This window comes from Bos javanicus, chromosome 18 (assembly GCF_032452875.1).
Source record: "Bos javanicus breed banteng chromosome 18, ARS-OSU_banteng_1.0, whole genome shotgun sequence".
NCBI lineage: Eukaryota > Metazoa > Chordata > Mammalia > Artiodactyla > Bovidae > Bos > Bos javanicus.
In genome coordinates, this window is record NC_083885.1 from 40,412,870 (window position 1) to 40,437,025 (window position 24,156).

At 50.8% G+C, this 24,156-nt stretch overlaps 1 protein-coding gene across 3 annotated transcripts; it reads left to right on the top strand.

Moving 5' to 3' along the window:
- Nucleotides 1-11,671: 11,671 nt before the first annotated feature.
- PLEKHF1 (pleckstrin homology and FYVE domain containing 1) lies at nt 11,672-20,704 on the top strand. Of its 3 annotated transcripts, none has more exons than XM_061387848.1 (2): nt 11,672-11,756; nt 19,054-20,704. In XM_061387848.1, exon 2 carries the CDS (start codon nt 19,068-19,070, stop codon nt 19,905-19,907), a length of 840 nt encoding a protein of 279 aa, XP_061243832.1. In that variant the 5' UTR covers nt 11,672-11,756; nt 19,054-19,067; the 3' UTR covers nt 19,908-20,704. The 3 variants fall into 3 exon arrangements, with proteins under 3 accessions (XP_061243832.1, XP_061243834.1, XP_061243833.1); XM_061387850.1 differs by lacking the exon at nt 11,672-11,756 and adding an exon at nt 11,927-11,999; XM_061387849.1 differs by lacking the exon at nt 11,672-11,756 and adding an exon at nt 14,599-17,190.
- The last annotated feature ends 3,452 nt before the right edge of the window (nt 20,705-24,156 follow it).

The window sequence follows — 24,156 nt, forward strand, 5'->3', positions numbered from 1 at the left end:
TTTTTAATTTAAGATGGAAATCAAAGGAGACAAAGGCAACAATAAATAAATGTGACTACATCTAACTAAAAAGCTTCTGCACAGCAAAGGAAACTATCCACAAAATGAAAAGGTTGAATGGGAGAAAGTATTTGCAGACCATGTTTCTGCCAAGGAGTTAATATCCAAAACATATACAGAACTCATGCAACTCAATAGCGAACAATCAGTCTGATTTTAAAATAGACAGAGGATCTGAATAGACATGTTTCCAAAGAAGACATACAGATGGCCATGGATACATGAAAAGATGGTCAACATCACTAATTATCAGGGAAGTCCACGTCAAAGGCACAATGATTTATCACCTCATAACTGTCAAAATGGCTATTATCAAAAATATAAGAAATAACAACTGTTGGTGAGGATGTGAAGAAAAGGAAACCCTTTTGCATTGTTGGTGGGAATGTAAATTGGCGCAGCCACTTTGGAAAACAGTATGAAGATTCCTCAAAATATTAAAAGTAGAATTACCATACGGTTTAGCCATTCTACTTCTGGATGTTTATTGAAAACAAATGAAAACACTACCTTGAAAAGATATATGCACCTTATGTTCACTGAAATAGTATTTATAATAGATAAGATGTGGAAGCAACTTAAGTGTCTATGGAGAGATGAATAATAAATATGTAGTATGTGCTAAGTCACCTTAGTCATGTCCGACTCTATGTAACCCTATGAAATACAGCCAGCCAGGCTCCTCTGTCCATGGGATTCTCCAGGCAAGAATACTGGAGTGGGTTGCCATCCCCTCCTCCAGGGGATCTTCCCTACCCAAGGATCAAACCCATGTCTCTTATGTCTCCTGCGTTGGAAGGCAGGTTCTTTACCACTAGCACCACCTGGTAAGCCCAAATACGTAGTATAAATGTAAGTAGAATATCATTGAGTTAGACAATACCGCGTCCAAGGTTAGGACAAAACTGCGTCCGAGGTTAGGACCTAGAGCCAGACATCCTGGAATGTGAAGTCAAGTGGGCCTTAGAAAGCATCACTACGAACAAAGCTAGTGGAGGTGGTGGAATTCCAGTTGAGTTATTTCAAATCCTGAAAGATGATGCTGTGAAAGTGCTGCACTCAATATGCCAGCAAATTTGGAAAACTCAGCAGTGGCCACAGGACTGGAAAAGGTCACTTTTCATTCCGATCCCAAAGAAAGGCAATGCCAAAGAATGCTCAAACTACTGCTCAATTGAACTCATCTCACACACTAGTAAAGGAATGCTCAAAATTCTCCAAGCCAGACTTCAGCAATACGTGAACCATGAACTTCCAGATGTTCAAGCTGATTTTAGAAAAGGCAGAGGAACCAGAGATCAAATTGCCAATATCTGCTGGATCATCAAAAAAGCAAGAGAGTTCCAGAAAAACATCTATTTCTGCTTTATTGACTACGACAAAGCCTTTGACGGTGTGGATCACAATAAACTGTGGAAAATTCTTCAAGAGATGGGAATACCAGACCACCTGACCTGCCTCTTGAGAAATCTGTATGCAGGTCAGGAAGCAACAGTTAGAACTGGACATGGAACAACAGACTGGTTCCAAATAGGAAAAGGAGTACATCAAGGCTGTATATTGTCACCCTGCTTATTTAACTTCTATGCAGAGTACATCATGAGAAACGCTGGACTGGAAGAAGCAGAAGCACAAGCTGGAATCAAGATTGCCAGGAGAAATATCAATAACCTCAGATATGCAGATGACACCACCCTTATGACAGAAAGTAAAGAGGAACCCAAAAGCCTCTTGATGAAAGTGAAAGTGGAGAGTGAAAAAGTTGGCTTAAAGCTCAACATTCAGAAAACGAAGATCATGGCATCCGGTCCCATCACTTCATGGGAAATAGATGGGGAAACAGTGGAAACAGTGTCAGACTTAATTTTTTTGGGCTCCAAAATCACTGCAGATGGTGACTGCAGCCATGAAATTAAAAGACGCTTACTCCTTGGAAGGAAAGTTATGACCAACCTAGATAGCATATTCAAAAACAGAGACATTACTTTGCCAACAAAGGTCCATCTAGTCAAGGCTATGGTTTTTCCTGTGGTCATGTATGGATGTGAAAGTTAGACTGTGAAGAAGGCTGAGTGCCAAAAAATTGATGCTTTTGAACTGTGGTACTGGAGAAGACTCTTGAGAGTCCCTTGGACTGCAAGGAGATCCAACCAGTCCATTCTGAAGGAGATCAACCCTGGGAGTTCTTTGGACGGAATGATGCTAAAGCTGAAACTCCAGTACTTTGGCCACCTCATGCGAAGAGTTGACTCATTGGAAAAGACTCTGATGCTGGGAGGGATTGGGGGCAGGAGGAGAAGGGGATGACAGAGGATGAGATGGCTGGATGGCATCACTGACTCAATGGATGTGAGTCTGAGTGAACTCCGGGAGTTGGTGATGGACAGGGAGGCCTGATGTGCTGTGATTCATGGAGTCGCAGAGTCAGACACGACTGAGCGACTGAACTGAACTGAATTGAAGTTGAATATATTATACTCCCATAGAAAAGGAAAAAAATCTTGCTATTTGTGACAATATTAATGGACCGAGAGGGCATTAAACCAAGTGAATTAAGTCAAAGAAAGACAAATACTGTATGATCTCACTTTTATGTGGCATTAAAAAAAAAAATATCTCCTAGATACAGAGTACAGTGGTTGCCAGAGGCGTAAGTGAAAGCAATTGGTTCTCTCAGCAACCTGCCCCCACACCTAGGTGCATCCCAAAGGTCACCTCATTAACATAACAAGAGACATTTTTATAGCTCTGGACACTTAGGAAACACCAAAAGTTTTAGGAGCTCTGTACCAGAAACAGGGGACTGATCAAATGTATATTTTTTATAAATCACCATATCACATGTCACATGCATTTTCATTCAGCTTTCACTGTCTGGGCACAGCGTAGGGAAGAAAACCGCAGTTAGATTGCTTGCTCTCTCCTGTCCCTAGTTGGCTGCCCCGCACAGACTCCAGGGCCGCTCCGGGAGAGGCACCAGGAAACACCAGTAGACAGCACGTCCTGTGAGAACCACACTCAGTCCTCAGAGTCCAAACACTGGCAGGGAGCTGGACTGTGGGATGCATGCCCTCAAATAGCGCTCAGAGCAGATTTTTTAAAGCTACATCGATTCTACTTTATTGAGGTATAGCATATACATAACACAGAGGATAACTCTTAAGATTTATGTTCAAACTTCAGTGGATTGTTCTATAAATGTTTATATACACATGTGTGTTTGCGTGTGTCCGTCACTCAGTCGTGTCTGACTCTTTGCGACCTCATGGACTACAGCCCTCCAGGTTCCTCTCTCCACGGAATTCTCCAGGCAAGAGTATTGGAGTGGGTTGCCATTCCCTTCTTCAGGGTATCTTCCTGACCCAGGGATTGAACCCAGGTCTCTGCCTTGCAGGCAGATTCTTTACCATCTGAACCACCAGGGAAGCCCCTCTGTGTGTGTACACATGCGGAATCATCACCAAAAATCCAGATAGTGTCTGGGACATTCATCCCTATGAGATACATATTTTCTTTTGTATAGCAGTAATTTTATTCCTTGGAGGAGGACATGGCAACCCACTCCAGTATTCTTACCTGGAGAATTCCATGGATAGAGGAGTCTGGCAGGCTACAGTCCATGGGGTCTCAAAGATTCAGACATGACTGAGCAACTAACACACACACACACACACACACACACACATTCTTCTTACTGTTGAAGAGTATCCAATTATATGAATACACTACTGTCTATTACCCATTTACTGTTGGTGGACATGAGTCGTATTCATTATGGAGCTATTACGAATAATGTTCTTATAATATTCTGTCAACCACAAGTTGGCACTTGCCATGGGCACTTGCCATCTACCTCTCCAAGGATTAAATTATGTGCTGCTGCAACTCCTAACCTTTAACACCTTCAAGGTGGAGAGCAGAAATGAGGCTTGGGAAAAAAAAAAAGGCAAGACAAGTGTTCAGATTTAGATATTTTCAGGAGCAGATTTTATGAGCCCAATTCTTGTATCTCCCATATCTAGAAAAGCACTAAATTCCTTTATGGTGACGATTATTCCTCTTGACTAGCAAAAGCTTCACTAGTAGAAAGCTTTTGGAAAAATATGTGCTTGGTTGCATGCATTCCTCCTTCACCAAAATCACGTATATACTGAATTTTCCCCCTTGCCTCTTTGGAGGAGTTTCTCAGAGCTATCTGAGGTGCTGTCTCCTGGGCTGCAGTCCTCATTTTGTGCCAAATAAAAACCTCACTCACAGCTCTCACATTGTGCACTTTTTTTTTAAAGTTGACAATTCTTTCCTTTAATCAGTCGATTATTTATTGCTTCATTTTTGGCTGTGCTGGGTCTTCACTGCTGCACGCATGTTTTCTCTAGCTGCAGTGAGTGAGGGCTATTCTTCATTCCCATGTGAGGATTTATTGTGGTGGCTTCTCTTGCTGTGGAGCGTGGGCTCTGGGGCACACGGACTTCAGAAGTTTGGCACAAGGGATTACTTGCTCCATGGCATGCAGACTTCCCTGATCCTGCAAGCCACAACTACCGAGCCTGTGCTCTGCCACAAGCCACTGCAATGAGAATCCAGAGCACCGCAACCTAGAGAATAACCCCTTGCTGTTGTTGTTCAGTCGAAAAGCTGTGTCTGACTCTTTGCGGCCCCATGCACTATAGCACACCAGGCTCCTCTATCCTCCACTATCTCCCAAGGTTTACTCAAATTCAGGTGCATTGAGTCAGATGCTATCTAACCATCTCATCCTCTGCTGCCCCCTTCTCTTTTTGCCTTCAATCTTTCTCAGCAACAGAGTCTTTTCCAGTGAATCGGCTCTTTGCATCAGGTGGCCAAGGTACTGGAACTTCAGCTTCATCAACAGTTCTTTCAAGGAATATTCAGGGTTAGTTTCCTTTAGGATTGATAGGTTTGATCTCCTTGCAATCCAAGGGACTCTCAAAAGTCTCCTGCACCACAATAAAAAAGCATCAGTTCTTCAGCACTCAGACTTCTTTATGGTCGAACTCTAATATCCATACATGACTACTGGAAAAATCATAGCTTTGACTATATGGACCTTTGTCCCTTTGTTGGCAAAGTAATGTCTCTGCTTTTGAATACGCTGTCTAGGTTTTGTCATAGCTTTCCTTCCAAAGAGCAAGCGTCTTTTAATTTCATGGTTGCAGTCACTCTCTGCAGTGACTTTGGAGCCCAAGAAAATAAAATCTGTTATTGCTTCCACTTTTTCCCTTCTTATTTGCCATAAAGTGATGGGACCAAATACCATGATCTTAGTTTTTTTAATGTTGAGTTTCAAGCCAGCCTTTTCACTCTCTTCTTTCACTCTCATCAAAAGGTTCGTTCGTTCCTCTTCACTTTCTGCCATTTCTCTAATGGCAGAAAGTAGGCCTACCCACCACAACTAGAGAAAGCCTGTACACAGCAACGAAGACCCAGTGCAGCCAAAAATAAATATTTTTTTCTTTAATTTAAAAAGACAAAATCCAATGTTCTAGCCAAGCAAAAAGGGTCTGTGAGCCTGCAGGCAGCTAGTATGCAACCTCTGCCCCAAAGGGCTCTCCATTGCCCCACCCCTTACACACACCTGGAAGCCAGGTTCTCCGAGCATCCAGGTGGAGTCCCTTTGTAGTCCAGGGATCATCACCCAAGCAGTGGTTCCCATCTCTCCACCCCAAATCTACCCAACAGTAATATCCTTGAATTATTGCCCACAAAGTCCATGGTGTATAGGTTGTTAATATGATTATGATTATTGTCATCATCACCGCCACCATTATTTGGACATGGACAAATGTAAAAGGTACAGATTTCAAAAGACCTATTAGTTATCTAGTACTACACCACAAATTATCTCAAAATTCATTGGCTTGAAACAATAAACGTTTATTATACCACATGTCTTCTGTGGGTCAGGAATTAGGAAGTGGCTCAGCTGAAAGGTCCTGCCTCAAGGTCTCTCAGGAGGTTGCAGTTAAGATAAGAGCCTGGGCTGCAGCCACCTCAGGGCTTCTTTGGGGCTGGACGCTCTCCTTCCAGGCTGGCTTGCTCACACACTTGCAAGCTGGTACTGGCTGTCGGCAGGAGGGCTCTGTTTCTCACCCCAGGGTTCCTTGCGCAGGGCTGCTCACCATCCTCATGACTAAGCAGCTGCCTTTCCCCAGAGCCAGTGATCCAAGACAGCATGGCAGAAGACACTATGTCTTCTGTGACATATTTTGGAAAAGTCACACACTGTCATTCCCTACTGGTTACACAGGCTCATAGGTTCACACCATCCAATGTGGACTGTGAACATCACAAGGGTATAAAATGTGAGTCTCCCTCTCATGGGTTTGAGTTACTAATTCTCTCTTCCACAGTCAACCATGGGGACCAGTTTTTTTTTGTGAATTCTGCCAGCAATATTTTTCATACATACTCACACAGGAAATCACACTTATTCTTGCACCTTACTTTTTTCACTCGCTATATCTTGGAAATCCCTCCACATCAGGACATAATGACCTGCCTCTTTCCCTTTAAGTGTGACAAGCCATTCTATGGCATGCATAATTTGTTTAACCATTCTCCTATTGATTATCATCTGGGTTATCCTCACTGCTTCTCCACTGAAATCAAAGCTGCAATGGATAAATGAGCACAAGTCCTTCTGCACTAGAATAAGTATCTAGAATTTATTAGACATACATATCTATACTGGATTAGCCGGACAGAAGGGTCCTGACCTCTTTCGTGTGGTAGCTGCTGCTGCATTGCTGTCCATGGAGGCTGGATAGAACAACTAACCTTCCCACCAGCAAAAGTGTCGGTTTTATGAAGCACTGAGGGGTAATGGCCAAAAATGTGGAATCTCTTGGGCAGCTGAGTAAGTAATTAAAATGGAATATCACGCGGAATCTAAAAAGAAATGATACAAACGAACTTACTTGCAAAATAGAAAGAGACTCACAGACTTAGAGAACAAACTTCTGGTTGCTGGGCAGGGGGGAGGTGAAGAAGGCAGGGAAGGGAAGGTTAGGGAACTTGGGGTGGTCATGTACACACTGCTTTATTTAAAATGGATAATCAACAAGGACCTACTGTATAGCACAGGGAACTCTGCTCAATGTTCTGTGGCAGCCTGGATGGGAGGGGACTTTGGGGGAGAATGGATACATGTATATGTGGCTGAGTCCCTTCCCTGTTCACCTGAAACTGTCACAACATTGTTAATTGGCTGTACTCCAATATACAGTAAAAAGTTAAAAAAAAAAAACAAGTGAAGGGAAAAAAATGGAATATCACCCATCCTTGCCGTTTGAAACTTTGTCTGGTCGCACCTCTCAGACGGCTTCCCCTGGCCCTCTCTTGCACCTTGAACTGGGCCTTTTTCTCTCTCTAGCTTTCTTGCTCCTGACCCTCAAAATTCCTCTTCTTGCCTCAAATGCTTCTGATGAAGTATTCTTTGCCAGCCAGTCCCCCAAAGCTGAATTTTTTAATGCCAAAATAATGATCCGAGATGTGTTATCCAACCAAGACCATTCTCACCAGAGATGACCTCTGCCCTCTGCTCGAGGCGAGCAGTTCTCACTCCTCAAGGATAAGCCTGTGTTCACAAGTCTGCCTTGCTCCACTGTGAGTGCCTCAAGGGCAGAAACAGTGCCTCATTCATCATGGAATCTGCTGCTTGGGGTGACAAAAGAGTGTCCAATAACTATTTGTTGAATGAATGGATGATGCAGATAGAACCTTGTTAAACCAGTCCTGGCAGAAGCCTCTTAGCTTTCCTCCATTTGAGAAGCTAGGTGTGTCTAAATCACTGTGAAGAATATATTGAGGTGAACGCGTATATTTCCGTCACCCGAAGCATTTTTCAAAGGGCATTGTTTCTTTTCGTCTCTCTTGTTTTCCCGTTTGGCTCAGTCAGAGCCTCATGGAGACACCCATGATGAGAAACAGGAACAAAAATGCCCACAAACATGAAAAGGATGCGCAGGTTGGGAATGACAAACACGAGGCAAATTTACACACGGAACAGAATAAATATTGACACTGCAGAGGGGGAGGGGAGAGGAAACCGCTGCAGTTCCAGTTCCCTGGTTTAGCAGAGTATAGATGTTGTTGCGGTTTCAAATCCAATAATTCAGCAATCCAAAATCCAAACGTTTTGAAATATTTTCCTTTGAAATCATAGTTTCCTAATATCTCAGGTGTCCTTCCTTAAAACCAATCTTCATAACCATTTGAACAGAAATTTTCCCCCAATGTCCACATTTCCATAGCCTTGAGACTCATTCTCAGCTGTGTAACTGACAAAGAAGGCAGCATGGAGAATCATGAAAACTTGACTAATTCCAAATCTGCCCGTTATAAGCAGGATGGCCCCTGTTTCCCTTTTTTCTTTGTTTTCCCCCACTTTCTGTTTTGAATATTTTCAAACCAATGGAAGAGCTGCAGGTTAAGTATGATGAACAGCTGTAAGTCAGGGGTCGGCAAACTCCAGCCTGTCGCTTGTTTTATATCTTTAGGTGGTTGGAAAAAACTCAGAAGAAACTTTCAAGACTCGTGAAAATGACATGACAATCAGACAAGTGAAGTCTACCGAGGGCTTGTGCACAATGTCCTGTCCTCTGGACAAAGGCAGAGGAGAGTAGTTGCCACAGGGATCCTGGCTCCCAAAGCTCAGAACATTTACCATTTGACTCTTCACTGACTTCTGACCTAAGGTCATCAATTGTTACTATTTCCCCCTTCTGTTTTCTCTCCCTCTTGCTGAGGAGACATTTGCACCTTCATCTCAGTAATTCACCCTTCGAAGCTTTGGCCTCTGTCTCACTTTCTCTAGCCCAAAGCTGGGAATGACAGGTCCAGCCTGGGGAAAGATAGGATGTGAAGTGTTTAGCCCACCCTGCTTGACACTTACACAGAATTTAAGAACTGCTCCAATAAAAAAATTCCTGGCATTTTCCACATAAGTGATTACTAGAACCCCTAAACTGAGCCTGGTGCTCTCCTGAAAGCCTAGTTCCTGAAGTCTGGAAGCCAGCCTTCCCTGAGAAAGGGCTTCTTACCCAAGGTGCAGGAAAAAGCTTCAGGCGGACTTCATTTTTTCCACATCTTGTGGCTTGGCTGACTCAGCCTCTGCCTTTCCCTGAGTCACGAGTTTTTCCTCTTATTTGGAGGAGTCGGCCCTCCACCCGGTCTTCTCCACCCACAGCCCGTCCCTGGTGAGAAGCAGTAGACAGCCAGAGGATCGGAGTCCATGCTGCCTCCTGGGGTTTCCCCCCAGTTCTGTAGAATGTCAGCACTGGAAAGAAGGGGCCCTGGACCAGCAGTAAGAAAGGCTAATTGGGCTCTCCTGACTCCAGAACCAACAGCTGTGCATATTATCTCTGGTTTTCCAGAATCATGTAAGGGCCTCTCTTTCCTGGATACTTGCTCTGTGCCAAGCACACAGTCAGATGCCAGAGACCTGTTCACAGGGCTTTCCAGCTCCATTCCTACAGCCACCCCACCCTAGGCAGGGCCCACCTTCCTGGAGAAGCTCCCCCCAGTTAGGGAGGTGGTAGATCTAGCACTGAGGAAGTCACCAACATGGCCTTGAAAACTAACCTCCAGGTCCCCCCATCCCTGCCCCCTGGGTGACAAGCATGTGTACACTTGGCATGGCATTTCCTAGTGTCTCAATGTCCCAAATGACCTTCCTGGTTCTCACTCAGTTTCTGGGATCTTGGGGCCTTGTCTCTCCCTCCTCTGTCCGGTGCAGAGGCTTAACTTTACCACCAGAAGTCATAAACTCAAATGTTATTCAATTGCAGGTACATAAGCGGGTAAAGTGGGGTGAGAGGGAAGCCATGGAGAATGGTGGGGACAGAGGTGAGTGGGAGAACACGTGCCCCATTTAAAGGGGGCAGCCCTGAGTGGAGAGAGGGGACCAGGTCTTTCAAATCCTGATTTAAGAGGAGCTGAAAATCCTGATATTTCTGTGTAATCTCTCAAGATGAAGTGCTGGCAATACATTTTATAAGTGTTTACATACTTTTGTGAGGCTGTGGCTTCAGTTGGGTGAGGGTAATAGCTGGGAAGGTGGTGGAGTTGGGGATGCTGCGGTGGGGTATGTGGACTCTCCAAGGTCACAGGTGGTGGCCCTCTCACTTGCCCATCCATCGCCTCCACTCCTCCTCTCTCCCTGTTCTCTCCTCCCTTACTCCAACCCCTTCCCCTGTGGGAATGTGCCCATGTCCTGGCCCCACTCCACTCTGGCTGGGAAAGGCAGATCCCCAGCACTGGGCCCCACCTCACAGCCTCTGCCCACACCACCCAGGAGAGCAGGTCACCCTCCTACTCAGCTCATGCCTCCCAGCACCAGCCCTCCAGGCCCCAGCCCTGGGCAGAGTCTGAGGTCTGGACCCAGGTGCTTCCTCCTGCGTTGGTCCTGGCCCAGCGTGCACTGCCCTGGCCTGAGCCAGCCCCTCTTCTCAGTTACTGGGCTCTGCCCTATTTGGCAAGGCAAACTCATCCGTGCCACAGACATTTACTAAAGGCTGAACTCCACTCTCAGCACTGGAGAAAGGGAGGAATGAACAAGATGGGTACAGTCGAGCCCACAGGGCTCACAATCTAGGTGGGGCAGACAAGCCATGAACATGTAAACAAGCCATCTAATTGGATGACTTCAGGTTGAGAGATGTGGTTTACAAAATAACAAAATGGGAGTGAGGCAGATGAGGGTGACCTCAGAGATCAGGGAAGCCTCTGAGGAGGTGACAGTTTGAGTTGGATCTCAATCCCAAAAATGCAGCCATGAGATCTGGCGGCAAAAGGGAAGTGCAAAGGCCCAGAGGTGAGAACAACCTTGGGGTTTTGAGGAACAGGAAGAAGAAGCTAGTGTGAAATAAAATGTTGAGAGGAGGCCAGAAGGAGGTTAAGACAACCCTCCAGGAGTGATGACTCTGACGCTTGGACTTTCATTTCAGCTCAGTGTTGCGGGGTGGGTGGGGGAGGGTGGAGAAAGAGGACAAAACCGGTTGATAATGTTGGAGCTAGGTGATGGATACATGGAGTCCATTAGTCTCTTTCCTTCAGTGTATATTTGAAAGTTTCCACTATACAAGTTTAAAGTATAAAATATAAAATGCTGAAGAATTTTAATATTATGATTATCAATCTCTCAATTGCTGAGACAGGACTATACCAGCCAGCAGCAGGGAGTCCCACCAGCGACGGCGGAAGGCACAGTAATGCCACCGCCTCCCTCCCCAACACCTTCCCTGGCCCAAAGGCCCCAGTTGGGTGAGTTCGAAGTCTCCTGGGGGCCGGAGTGCGGAGCGCGGTGGCGGAAAGGGAGACTGAGGGGCTTAAGTCTGGGTTGCCAGTCCCGGGAGAGAGCGACAAGGAAACCCCACGCCCGCACCGCCTAAAGCGCCAACCCACTCAAACGCACCCGAAGTCTGGCCGCTCGGCACGCGCACATTTCTCTGGAACTCCGACTCCGAGAGTTGGCGTCCAGGCTCCGCCCCCGCCTCGCGCCCAGGCTCCGATAGGCGGAGCCGCCGGGGCGGGGGGCGTGTCGAGGAGAGTTGGAAGGCTGGGGCTTGGGCGGAGGGGGTTGGCCCCCTCCGGCAAGCGGAACGCGGCAGCCGAGTGCGATCTGTCTGGCCGGCTGCCTGGTGGGGCGCGAGACGCCAGGGGCCCCGGCTGCGGAGGTAAGGGTCACCAGCCAGGCCGGGGCGCCCGGAGCAAGCGGGCTTTCGGCCGACTGCCTCCCAGCTCCCCCGGGCTCCTTGTCTAGGTGGCCCCTGGACTCGGGCGGGGCGGTCGCGCGCCCGGTGCCATCTCGGATTCTGGCCCCGAGCAAAGGCACGGACCAAGGCGCTTATTGCTGGCTGGTGGGGCTGGAGGCTGGGCGGGGGCTGCCAGGAGCTCCAAGAACAGAGGGGTGAAAACGGGTAAGGGGGTCTCCGACGTCGAGGCAGGGTGCCCGGGGGATGCAAGAAGTGAGAGCAGAAACGGTCTGGAGACGCCTGTGGGCGTTGAGGCCCGGGGCAGCAAGTATCTCAGCGCTCCTGCTGTCTGGGGAGAGTTCGGGGATTCCTGACTCACGCCATCGTGGGGGCGGCCACTCTTGGTCCCAGTCTGCAGGGTATGGAGCAGTGGGCAGGGATAGTTTGGCCCAGGGAAGCGGGGAGGAGAGGCAGGGTGGTAGCGCTTTCCGGGTGGCCTGGGTGCTCGCTGGCCCTTGAAGCATCTGAGTTTGTGACTTTCGGTGGGAGTTGTCAAAGGAAACAAGGCCAGGCTTAATCTCCAATTTCACAGAGGAAGTACTGAGGCTGACCCAGAGAGAGGTGGCAATTCCTTCCCAGCCTGGAATCACCCGGAATCTCCTTCCCTTTCTCTCTCCCTGAACACTTTTAAGAGCTGTGCAGGGGAGAGTTGTCATCCAGCCACTTTTTCAGATGGGAAAGTGGATGCCCTGAGTCACTTTGTAACTTGATCAGGGATATATTCGTTTGGAATTTGAACAGCATTGTTATCTCACCACCAGGGAGGTCAGAAGCCAGGGAAGAGGGGAGGATGATTGCTGGCGAATTTCCACTTAATGTTGGCATGTTCCTGGGCATGCAATTTCCACTGGGGTTGTCTCTGACTTCAGTCTGTGTCCCTGCACACATCAGCCTCCCAGGGCTGCCAGGATGGGCAATTGAGGCAGCCCAGCTGAGCTAAGGGACTTGTGCAACCAAGCCCACTACAAGGAAGGAAGGGGCTGGGCAGCTCAGCCAAGCTAATGGACCTGCCCAGGCCACCCCTTGACCTGGGTGGAGAGGGTTGGGGGTTGGAGATCAGGCATTTGGAGAGGGGCCCTGCCCTCTGAACTTGAGGATTTCGGATTCTGTCTTCAGCAGCTCATGGTTGTCTTGGAGCTGGGACTTTGGGCAGTGACTTTGATGATGGAGGTGGCACCTTCCCCAGTGGGGCTTTTGTGAAGAATCAGCATGATAATACTTGCAGTGTGCTTACCGTTGTGTCTGGTGAGCTGTAAGCTCTCAGTTAATGGCACCCCTGGTTTATTTTCCGTATTACTATTCTTTTTATGGAGGAGGGCTTTCCAGGAAGCATAGAACTGGACAAGCCTAAGGGGTGGCCCCTCTGGAAGGAAAGGACACTTGGATTGTACTTGGAGAAAAACTCAGATCCTCATCTTGGCCTGTGGACCTGCAAGACTGGCTTCTACAGCACCTTTAACCTTACTTGTTACACCTCCTGCCTCCATAGTCATGTCATTGAGCTGTTCCCTCAGGCCTTTGCATGGCTAAAATCCTTCACATTCAGGCTGGTGCAGGGTCACCTCCTCACCAGGCCTTTCCTGACCACCACCCTCACCCTAGCCTTGCTCAGCACATCAGCCCTTTTCTTTGTGGCACTCACAATCAGAAATCACCTTGTTGATTTATTGATACTTTCTAGTCTGGCTGTCGCCCCAGGCTGTCTGATACTGAAAGGTCTGGTCCCTAGGTCCCGGCTGTAACCTGGTGCCTAGTCCTGCCTAGTAGAGCTGTGCCAGGCACATAGTAGGACTTTAGTCAATATTTAGAAGGTAAAGTCAGGTAGGCATGAAGACAATGTGGTCCGGGTTGGGACTGGAGGGAATGAGGGTCAGGTGATACATCAGCCCTGCCCTAATCTGGGGAAGCCAAGGGATAGTCCAAAGGGCCAACACCCTGACTCCCTCTGTGACCTTGGCCAGGTAACTCCCTCTCTGATAAGCAATGTTCCCAACTGTAACTCTTAATGGAAGGATGGACCTGAGTGCCCCTCCCAGGTCCTACTATACAGGGTTCCCAGATTGGGGCCCCAGACAGCTCTTCGAATCTCAAAATCTGTGTCCAAGTGGAGGAGACTAGCTCCATCAGGACATGGCCCCATGTCAGGTGCGTCCCTGGAGCAGGCACATTATGCATTTGACAGTATGTGGTGGTATAGATCAGGGGTCTGCAGACTTTTTCTGTGAAGGGCCAAATGATAAATATTCTAGGTTTTGCAGGCCAATCTCTGTTGCATGTGGGTATGTTCCAATAAATTGTTTTTAGAAAAGCTGGCAGTGGTTTGGACCTCGTGTAGATTTGCTACCTCTGGTGTAGATCATGTGTGACACCTCAACTGTCAGGCATAGAACCCTGGCCACCCAGTGACACTTGGAGCATGGCTTACTCACTGAGAGAGCCGTTGGCCTAATTCAGATGGTGGGATCACTGGTGTTCAGGAAGGCCAGCCCTGGAGCCTGCCCCACTTCAAAAACATGCAAGAAAGAGCTGGCCTGTTTACTTCTTTGCTCCCAGACACTGGCCCTTCATGAGTGTCCACCTTCTGTCAGCACTTGGGGTACCACACAGGGGTCAGCACAGGTTGTCCTGAGGCAGGCAGCCACAAAAGGAATGGGCACAGGCTCAGCTCTCCCTCCGCCCTGTGCTAAGGGAGGGCAGTTCACTTCTTTAGTGAGAAAAATAAAAAGAGGATTTCTCATCTGCTGGGAGGGGTGGGGGATGGGGAGGTGGGGTTGCTGCCACATTTACCAAGAAAATCTCCTGGGGTTTTCCCTGGGGGTCCAGTGGCTAAGACTCCACACTTCCCCGGCAGGGGGGTGCAGGTTGGAAATAAGCTGTTGACATGGCCAAGAAAAAAAATCTCCAGGCCATGTTAAACCAGGTGTGAAGTGAAGTTCTGGTTGTGGTGGCAGCTGTGGTGGGCGGATGTCAGGGAGCTCCCCAGGAGGATGCCGTCTGCTGGCCCCTGCTGGCCTCACCCCAGCTGCTACTTGCTGAAGGCCCCCGGAGGAGGAGACACGAAAGCCTTCCCACTACCCCGTCAGTATGTGGACTCAGCTCAGAGACCAGACCCCTTTCATGGTCACCAGGTACTCCCCATTCTTCCTGGGCCATGTTTTGCTGCCAACAGCTGAACGTGGTCTACCAGGGCCTGGAGGGGGTCTGTAAACCACTGACGAGGGACCCAGCAGCGTGGGGCATCCTGGGGCCTCCTACAAGGGACAGGGAGACAGTGTTACAGGCCCTCCCCTGCCCAAAGCTCTCCCCTTCATGGGCGCTGCCCCTCACTTCCTCCATGCTGCCCACCTGGGTAACATCTAGTCAGAGGTGGATTCTGGGCAAGTGTGCCTCCAGAGCTCACCCAACCCCACCAGGCCAGGGTTGCAGGGAGGTGGGGGGAAGGGGGGGGACGCCTGCTCTTCTCTCCATAAAAAGTCCATCTGCCTCGGTGCTGCGTGTTAGGCCTCGGTGTATGGCTACAAGATTGGGGTTTCACCCACTTCTGCTAGCTGGCGACCCCCAGGAGTTTTGGAGGGAACAAGTGGTGTTCCATCCTGAGATGTTCATCCTAGCATGTCCTGCAGCCTGGGCCCTGCTGCTGTGTGCTCAGGGGAGGCCCAGGCAGGTCACCTACTGCGAGGCCAGTAGAGCTTACAGCTGTTGACCCAGACATTATACTGTAATTCTTTTCTTTTTGAAGACCTTATATTTAGAAAGAGAGAAAGAAAAAGCTCATGTTCCCACTTCCCAGAATTGATTGCTACTGGGACTTTATCACATATGCTGCTGCCTTTTTTTTTTTTTTTAATGAAAGAAATAAAATATTGTAGATAAAGCTGAAATCTTTGATCCAACATGCCTAATGATATTCAGATGTCCTCCCCCAGGCCATTTTTCTCCTGATCTTGCTTTGTGTCCATCTCTTTTTGTAAACCATCTTAACCATTTTTAAGCTTACAGTTCAGGAGTATTACGTATATTCCTATTGGTGTGAAATATCTCCAGAATTCTTTCCATCTTGCAAAACTGAAACTCTAAACGCATTAAATAACAACTCTCCTCTCCCTCTCACCCCTCCTCCCCTGCTCTTCCTCCTTCTCCACCCCTGGCCCCGGTAACCACCTTGCTACTTTCTGTTTCTATGAGTTTGACTACTATAGATATATCATATTAGTGGAATCATGCGGTATTTGTCTTTTTGTGACTAGCTTATTTTAGTTGGCATAATGTCTTCAAGATCCATCCATATTGTAGCAAGTGACAGGATTTCTTTTTAAGGCTGAATAATATTCCATTGCGTGTCCATACCACATTTTGTTTATCCATTCATCCATCAAGGGACACTTGGGTTGCTTCCACTGCTTGACTGTTGTGAATAATGCTGCTATGATCATGGGTGTGCAAATGCCATTTGGAGATCCTGCTTTCAATTCTTTGGATAAATAATCAGAAGTGGATTGCTGAATCATATGGTAGTTCTATTTTTAATTTTTAGAGGGGCCTCCATACTTTTTTCCCCAGTGACTGCACCAATTTACATTCCCACCCACAGTGCATGAAAGGTTCCAACTTTTCCACATTCCCCTGCCAACACTTATTTCCTGTTTTTGTTTTTTTTTTTTTTTTTGGTAGCAGCCATCCTCATGGGTGCAAGGCTCCATCCTGTCCACTTTTATTTACAGATATAGTTTGTGAACACTTCTTAAATGCATAATTTCTGCATACACAGGGTCAGATCGTTCTGCAGGGTGCTTTTTCCACTCAGCATTTGGTGTCTATTGTCGCTCCATGTTGACCCACGTGGATTGGGTGCTGACAGTAGCCCATTGTGTGAATGCACCCAGCTCACCCTTTGTTCTGCCCTTTCCCCTCTGCCAAGAATCTCTGTTGTCGCTGCCACGGGTCCCAAAGTCACTGCTGTTGGTGCCTCTCCCTCTGCTCTGCTCTGAGCTTCTCCAACGGAACCCTCATCTAGCCTGTCCCAGGGGTCTTGGGGGTGGCCTCTGGAATGTTGCCAGACTGTCCACAACAGGGACGTGGTGACTGGTCCTAATAGAATGGCCCAGGGCTGTCACTGATAATCAGCTGGGTTTGCAACATGCAGCCCAGTTCAGTAGCCTAAAAATAGTGGTTCTTACATCAGGTGGTGTGGACAGCACTTCTCAGGACAGCTTGTGGTCTGACAGCAGCAAGCGATACGCACCGCGGGGCTGAGCACCCGTGTTGTGTAATGCATCCAGCCCCCACACTGGCCCCACTTCAGCCTCCCACAGGTGGCCAGACTTACGGAACTGCAGTGTGGTGACCTAGAAACTCTGTGAGTGTGATCGGTTTGGTCAGGGGTGTGCTCTCTGCTTGTATGCACGTGGTGGTGGCGGCGGTGGCGGCGGCTGTGGGGTCTGCTCTCTTCTGCTTCCTCTTCAGAGACAGGAGGCGGTGGCTCATTCCTCCCACAGTGGGCCTGAGAGAACTTTGGTTCATTCATTCACTAGCCGCTCAGGAAGCACCTACTGTGTGCTTAGCACTGTTCCAGGTACTGGGGATACAGTGAATAAGAAAAGAATCCTGATGGAATTTAGAAGTGGGTGAGGGAAATAGGAAGCATGCAAGCAAATGATGGATAGACAAGAAAATATCAGGTCCTGATAAATCCTGTGAAGAAAAAGCAAAATAGGGTAACATCCTACAGAAGGGGTTGGCAAACTTTCTCTGTAAAGACAGTAAATTTTAGGTTCTATGACCATGTGGTCTCTATCACAGCTCTCAGTTCTGTTGTTGCAGCAGGAAAGCGGCACAGACCACTGTAAATGAATGACATGGCTCTGTTCCAATAAAGCTTTATTCACAAAACCAGGCTGTGGGCCAGATTTGACCCTCAGGCCATGATCTGCCAACCCTTTCCTGGGTTGCGGGAGATGTTGCCTGAGTTGGGGTTGTCAGAGAGACTCTTTCAGAAAGGGAGATAGCCTTGCTGGAGGTGTGTGGTGAGAAGTGGGGCAACTAGGACCAAGTGGAAGCGAGAAAAATGATGGAGCTTGCTCATTGGTTGAATGATGGGAGTACAGGAAAGAGGAGATTCAAGGATGAGTCCTAGATTTCGGGCTTCCACAACTAGGTGAATGGTGGTTTGTTTCTGAAAAGAAGAGGAGCTGGTGGGAGGGCACGGGGGCAGCTCAGGGGAGAGCTGGGACTACAGGCTTGACCTGGGTCAGCAGTGTTTGGGTGTCTTCAACGCTGTGAGTCTGGTGAGTCAAAGGGACAGAGCAGAGGAGGCCCAGGTGAGATCTGGGGCTACCACGTGGAGTGCTTGGCAGAGGAGGATAGAGGCCTCTTGCTCCTTGCGGGAGGGCTCTGGGCAGTGTGGTCTCCAGCGGTGCAGGCTCTGGGCTGCCTGATTCCTAACAGAGCCTCGGTTTCCTTCTGTCAATGGTAATTCTAAGAGCTAGGGTTGGTGTGAGGACAAGTTGAGACAGTCATGATTGACATGGAAGCACTCTGCAGTGGTGCCTGGGATGCTGGTGTTGGTGTTTATCAGAACAGGAGCCTGCTCTTATTCACTGCATCCCCAGTGCTGGAACGGTGCTAAGCACACAGTAGTTGCTTCCTGAGTGGCTCGTGAATGGGTCCACAGGCTGAGTGAGTGGGTTGCAGGGTCTGTGATGCGTTGGCTTGGTAGATAGGGGAGCCAGTGACCTTTGGGTTTGCAGCATTCCATTGTCTGGCATTCCCCAGCTGGTACAGGCTCCTCCTTCTGCCTGGGACAGGCCCAAAGCACTGGGTACTTAGTGCTCCCGTGAGCCCCTGATGGGAGTTGGCGCTCAGTGCCCTTGTCCCTTGGGCGGTGGATGGTGTTGAGGCTTGTTCTACCCTGTCTTCCAAGGCTCCCCAAGGGTTGAGCCTCCACCCCTCCGCCCTCACTCAGTCACACATCTTTATTACTGCTTTCCCATCCTGGACTGGCTTCCACACACCCCTCACCTCCCAGGAACTCCATGTCTAAGGGGTGGCTCTGGAGCAGCCAGTTTCCTTGGTTGAGTGGCACATCTGGGCCTCCTGGGTTGCATAGGGGGTAATTAGTGGGTTGTCTGACCTATGGGTTGGGGAACTGGGGGTTGGGGGTGGTCTTGACCCCAAGCTATGTCAGAGCAAGCTGACACCTCCTCTGCCGCTCCTCCCACAGCCGAGTGGCCCAAGATGGTGGACCACCTGGCAAACACGGAGATCAACAGCCAGCGCATCGCAGCTGTCGAGAGCTGCTTCGGGGCATCGGGGCAGCCACTGGCCCTGCCGGGCCGAGTGCTGCTGGGTGAGGGCGTACTGACCAAGGAGTGCCGCAAGAAGGCCAAACCGCGCATCTTCTTCCTCTTCAACGACATCCTGGTGTACGGCAGCATCGTGCTGAACAAGCGCAAGTACCGCAGCCAGCACATCATTCCGCTGGAGGAGGTGACACTGGAGACGCTGCCGGAGACTCTGCAAGCCAAGAACCGCTGGATGATAAAGACGGCCAAGAAGTCCTTCGTGGTGTCGGCTGCCTCCGCCACGGAACGCCAGGAGTGGATCAGCCACATCGAGGAGTGCGTGCGGCGGCAGCTGCTGGCCACGGGCCTGCAGCCCAGCACGGAGCACGCGGCGCCCTGGATCCCCGACAAGGCCACGGACATCTGCATGCGCTGCACGCAGACGCGCTTCTCGGCGCTCACTCGGCGGCACCACTGCCGCAAATGCGGCTTCGTGGTCTGCGCCGAGTGCTCCCGCGAGCGCTTCCTCCTGCCGCGCCTCTCGTCCAAGCCCCTGCGCGTCTGCAGCCTCTGCTTCCGCGAGCTGGCCGCCCAGAAGCGGAAGGAGGACGTGGAGGAGCAGGGCCTCGGGTCCCCCGGGCCGTCGGCCCACCTGGCGGGGGCCGTCTGCGGGGCATCCAGTGGAGACGATGATGACTCAGACGAGGACAGGGAGGGCAGTGGGGATGGGGACTGGCCCAGCCACGTGGAGTTCTATGCCTCGGGCGTGTCCTGGTCATCCTTCCACAGCTGACCCCAGGTCTGCAGCCATGAGGGAGGGCTTCCCTGGTCACTTCGGTCCAAGCAGATGCCTCTACCCAGACCCCTGAGAGGGCAGAGTTCCCCAAGCTGCCCAGACCCCCGAAGGGCCCTCCCAACCCCAGGGGACCCTACCCCATGGGTAGTGGGCACGGCAGAAGTGGCTCCTTTTCTCCGAACCCCCAGTGCCTCTTTTTGGATATTGGCATCCTTCTAGTTCCACTTAAGGTAATTACCTTTTCATTTAGCAAGCCCCAAATACCTAGGCCTCTTGGGTACAAATGTCCTTTCTCAGCCCTTTGAGCTGTAGCTCCAGAATTAGACGATCCCAGGCACCTTTAGGGACAAGAGAGAAGGTAGGACTGGAGTGAGGTCCCTGTTTTCTGAGGCCTTCAACCACCACACCTGGCCCTGCCCCCTTGCAGGGAAGACTGTGGGTCCAGAGAGGCTTCCAGGAAACCAGTACCTACCCACCCACCCTGCTGATGCCCACCTGTCTGGCTGGGCCTTGTCAGGCCAGGCTTGTGAGCTCACCCAGAGCAAGGCAGGAGACTGCCATGCTGTGGGTGCCTGCCAGCCCCAGGGACTGTAGTCTGAGCTCTCCATGGTCCAGGGCGGCCTGCCCAGGCCTCTGGTCCAGTCTGAGCTCTCTCTAGGTATCTGATGCCTCTCAGTCCTGTCTTTCTCCCTCCCTCTGCTGGGGAAAGCAGTGTTTTCTGTTAGGACTCTTATTGCAAGTGACAGAAACCCTATCCATATGACTTAATAATAAAAAGAAAGTTTATTCACTCATGTGGTTGAAAAGTCCAGGAGTATTCTTAACTTCAGACGCAACTCTGTGATCAAGGAATGAAACCATGCTAGGTGGCCAATTCAACAACTGTCCACCACACTGGGCATTCCTGAGAATGCTGGCAGTTCCAGTGGGCTCAGATGTTCGCACCTCACCATGGCTGGTTCCCAGGAATGGAGCCCTGGCCATCCAGGCATTGTGACTATGGCCTAGCACCTGCAGCCCTGTTCACCTGGTGTGAGTTATCTAAACAGGCAGCAAGTAAGGAAAAGGAGCCAGCTATGTATGAGCCTTCCAGGTTTAAAGCTCTCACATGTGGTCTCCTGCCCAGGCCCGCCCCTGGGTATGGTGCCATCGAGTGGGGAAATCCCAAGTGCAGCAAGCTGCCTTGCTCAGCAAATGTGTGTTGGGGCTAGAGCTTGAATGGCAGCCTCCTGATGCCTGGCCCGCACCCAGCCATGGAATTGTGGTCCTTCAAGACAGTCTCCTGTACCAGCCCCTCCCCCCATAGCCTGGCTGGCCTTAGCCACTGTGGCAGAGAGGGGGTCACTGTCAGCTAGAAGTGGTGACTTTGGGGCCAGGAAAGCTCCCCCAGCCCACACGGTGCAGTGCCTGAAACCCCACCGTCGGCTCCAGTCCCTGGGTGAGCAGCTGTCCTCCCGGCCCAGTTCTCAGTCATTCACTTGCAGACAGAACCCTGAAGATCTCCTTCGAGTGCTAGCTCTGATTCAGCAGGCCAGGCCCGCTGCCAGGGGTGGCAACACTCCAGCCGGCTCTTGAGTGGAGCCACTGCCATGAGGGAGAGCGAGAAAGGCAAAGTGTGAGGCACCCAGGGCCTGCCTATGGTCTGACCCGCAGGGCAGAGAGACCGGGTAGGAAGGGTCAGACATGCTTCCAAGAATTTACAAGCCCTTGGCCTCCCTGAGCCTCACAAACTGGTTCAGGCAGTTCTGCCTGGACAGAGGGCTCAGGGCAGGTTCAGGGTGCAGGGCAACTTACTAAAGCTGGATCAGCTTGGAAGGCCTGGCCAGGCAGTTCTGTCCCTTCACCCAGAGTCGGTGCCCAGGCAGGGAGTGTCCAGATCCGGCCACCAGTCTCTTGGGCACTGCCCCACTCCCTGAGAACCTCTCTTGCCTGGTAAACAGGGAATAGAAGCACCAGGACAGCGTTCCTTTGGACAGGAGAGGATTTCCACAGCTGATTCCAGGTGCCAGCGGCCTTCTCATAGCTGCCTGCCAGAGGGGCACAGGGCACTGGGGCAGGTGAGGCCGTGCCCTATTCACCAAGCTGGGCAGGGGCTGGCTCGGCCCTCAGCCTTCCGCCCTCAAGTCTGCTTCCCTTGTGACCCCAGCCACCAGACTGTGGCTTCCCTGAGCCCTGAGGTGTTAGGTCCTGGAAGGAGTCAAGGGCTCGGGTGGCCAGCCTTTAGAGGCCCTTCATTCACGCAGACTCACTCATGGCCGTATGCTGTACCAGGGACTGGAGACAGCCTGAGTGAAAGGCTCAAGTTCTCAGCTCTCAAGGAACGTGCAGCCTGGCAGGGGAGACCGAGAGGTCCAGAAGCAGGTGGTATTGGTTCTGGTGTGAGCTGTGAGTGGGGCATGGACTGGGGCAAGCAGCATGCGGGAGGAGGGCAGTAATTGCAGGGGTGAGCTCACCCCTCACCCGAATGGCGAGATGAGTGACTGAGGCCAGGGGGCCAGGGTGGCATTCCAGACTCCACTGGGGGGAACAGCAAGTGCAGAGGCCGTGAGGAGGGGAGGAGCCTGTGTGTTCTGGAGCAGCTTGGCCAGACTGAAGCCGGGTGTGGGGGTGGGGGGGTGGTGATGCACTGGAAGCTGCGGGAGCCTTCAGCAGGGTGGCAGGTCTGCTCTTTGCTTTCAGGAGCTTGCCCTGGTGCCTACGTACAGATGACTGAGTTGGGAGAGTGGCCAGGAAGCCTCCTGCTCCCCCTGAGGTCCCCAAGGGGTGGCCTTGGCTTCTCTAAGGCCACATCTGCCTACCACAGTAGATGGCAGAAGGCATGCCTTGGCTGCCCTCAACTTATCCCAAAGGGCTGGCCCATGCCCTGTTCTGCAAGATGCTTTGATGATAACAGATGGTACCCTTGGAAGCAAAGTAAAAGCTCTGGGCAGAACGCTTGCCCTGGGTCAACACGTGAGGTAGAGCAGCGATCGGCTGCAGCCACTGAAGCGCGGAGTGGAACGTGCCTGAGGAGTCAGGACCTCCAGAAAGGGAAGACGTGGCTCCAGGTAGGGAAGGCACCGCCTTGGGAGACCCCATCTCTGACTCCTTTCCGTTTTGTTTCCCTTCAGAGACAACCTCATCAGCCTGACTTGGGTCAAGGGCCAGGCCAGGTCCTGGCTCCACCCTGCTTCACACCCCATCTGTCACCTCCCATCCCCCACCACTGTTCTTAGAAGGGGCTGCAGTACTCTTGCCTGGAAAATCCCATGGACGGAGGAGCCTAGTAGGCTGCAGTCCATGGGGTCACTAAGAGTCGGACATGACTGAATGACTTCACTTTCACTTTTCACTTTCATGCATTGGAGAAGGAAATGGCAACCCACTCCAGTGTTCTTGCCTGGAGAATCCCAGGGACGGGGGAGCCTGGTGGGCTGCCGTCTATGGGGTCGCACAGAGTCGGACACGACTGAAGTGACTTAGCAGCAGCAGCAGCAGCTGCGAGCCAGGCCACAGGGGTCTGAGCCTTCCTCACCCACCTCCCCAGCAGCAGGTGTCATCCAAGACTCGAGCTGCCTTCAGTCGGGGTCACACAGCTGACCCTTGCCCTTGGCCACCAGTGGAGGAAGAGGTCAGGAGCTCTCAGGCCGAATCAGTGTCTGCTGCTCGTGGATGTTCTCTCCCCAGGATGATGCCTTAGGTCTGGCTGCAGGGCTGGGTCTGCTGGGCCTCATCCAGGCCTTCACACTCTCTCCTGGGGCTTCACTTGCAGGCCTGGCAAGGGCACTGTCCTGCCAGCCAAGTGCTCCAGTTCATCACCCAGGAATCTTTCCCCTCAGCTGGGCATGGACTCCATGTCCTTGCCAGCAGCTAAGGATGCTAACATTGCTTTGAGCCCTGGGAGGGCCTGCCTTGCCCCTCCTCCTCAGAGACGCAAGCTGGACGAGGGTCTGAGGGCCAGGCCCATGCATTTGAGAGGGCATGGAGCCCCCACCACCTTAGTGTTTCCTGGAGCGCCCTTGCTGGAAGCAGCCCAGATGGAAGTCGCTCCAGGTGGAAAGTGAACTTGCAGTGGTGACCTCAGGCTATTTTGGGACTGACACCCTAGGCAGGGGTGCCATGTTCCTGCAGTACTCAGCTATTAGGGGAAGCCTCCTCAGGGAGTGAGCCCGTGGCCTCTACCTGTAAGTTTTGGCTGTTGGGATTTTTAGAGCTGAGTTTTCTTGAATAGGACCCACTGCATGTGTGCTGATAACATTTGGGTGCT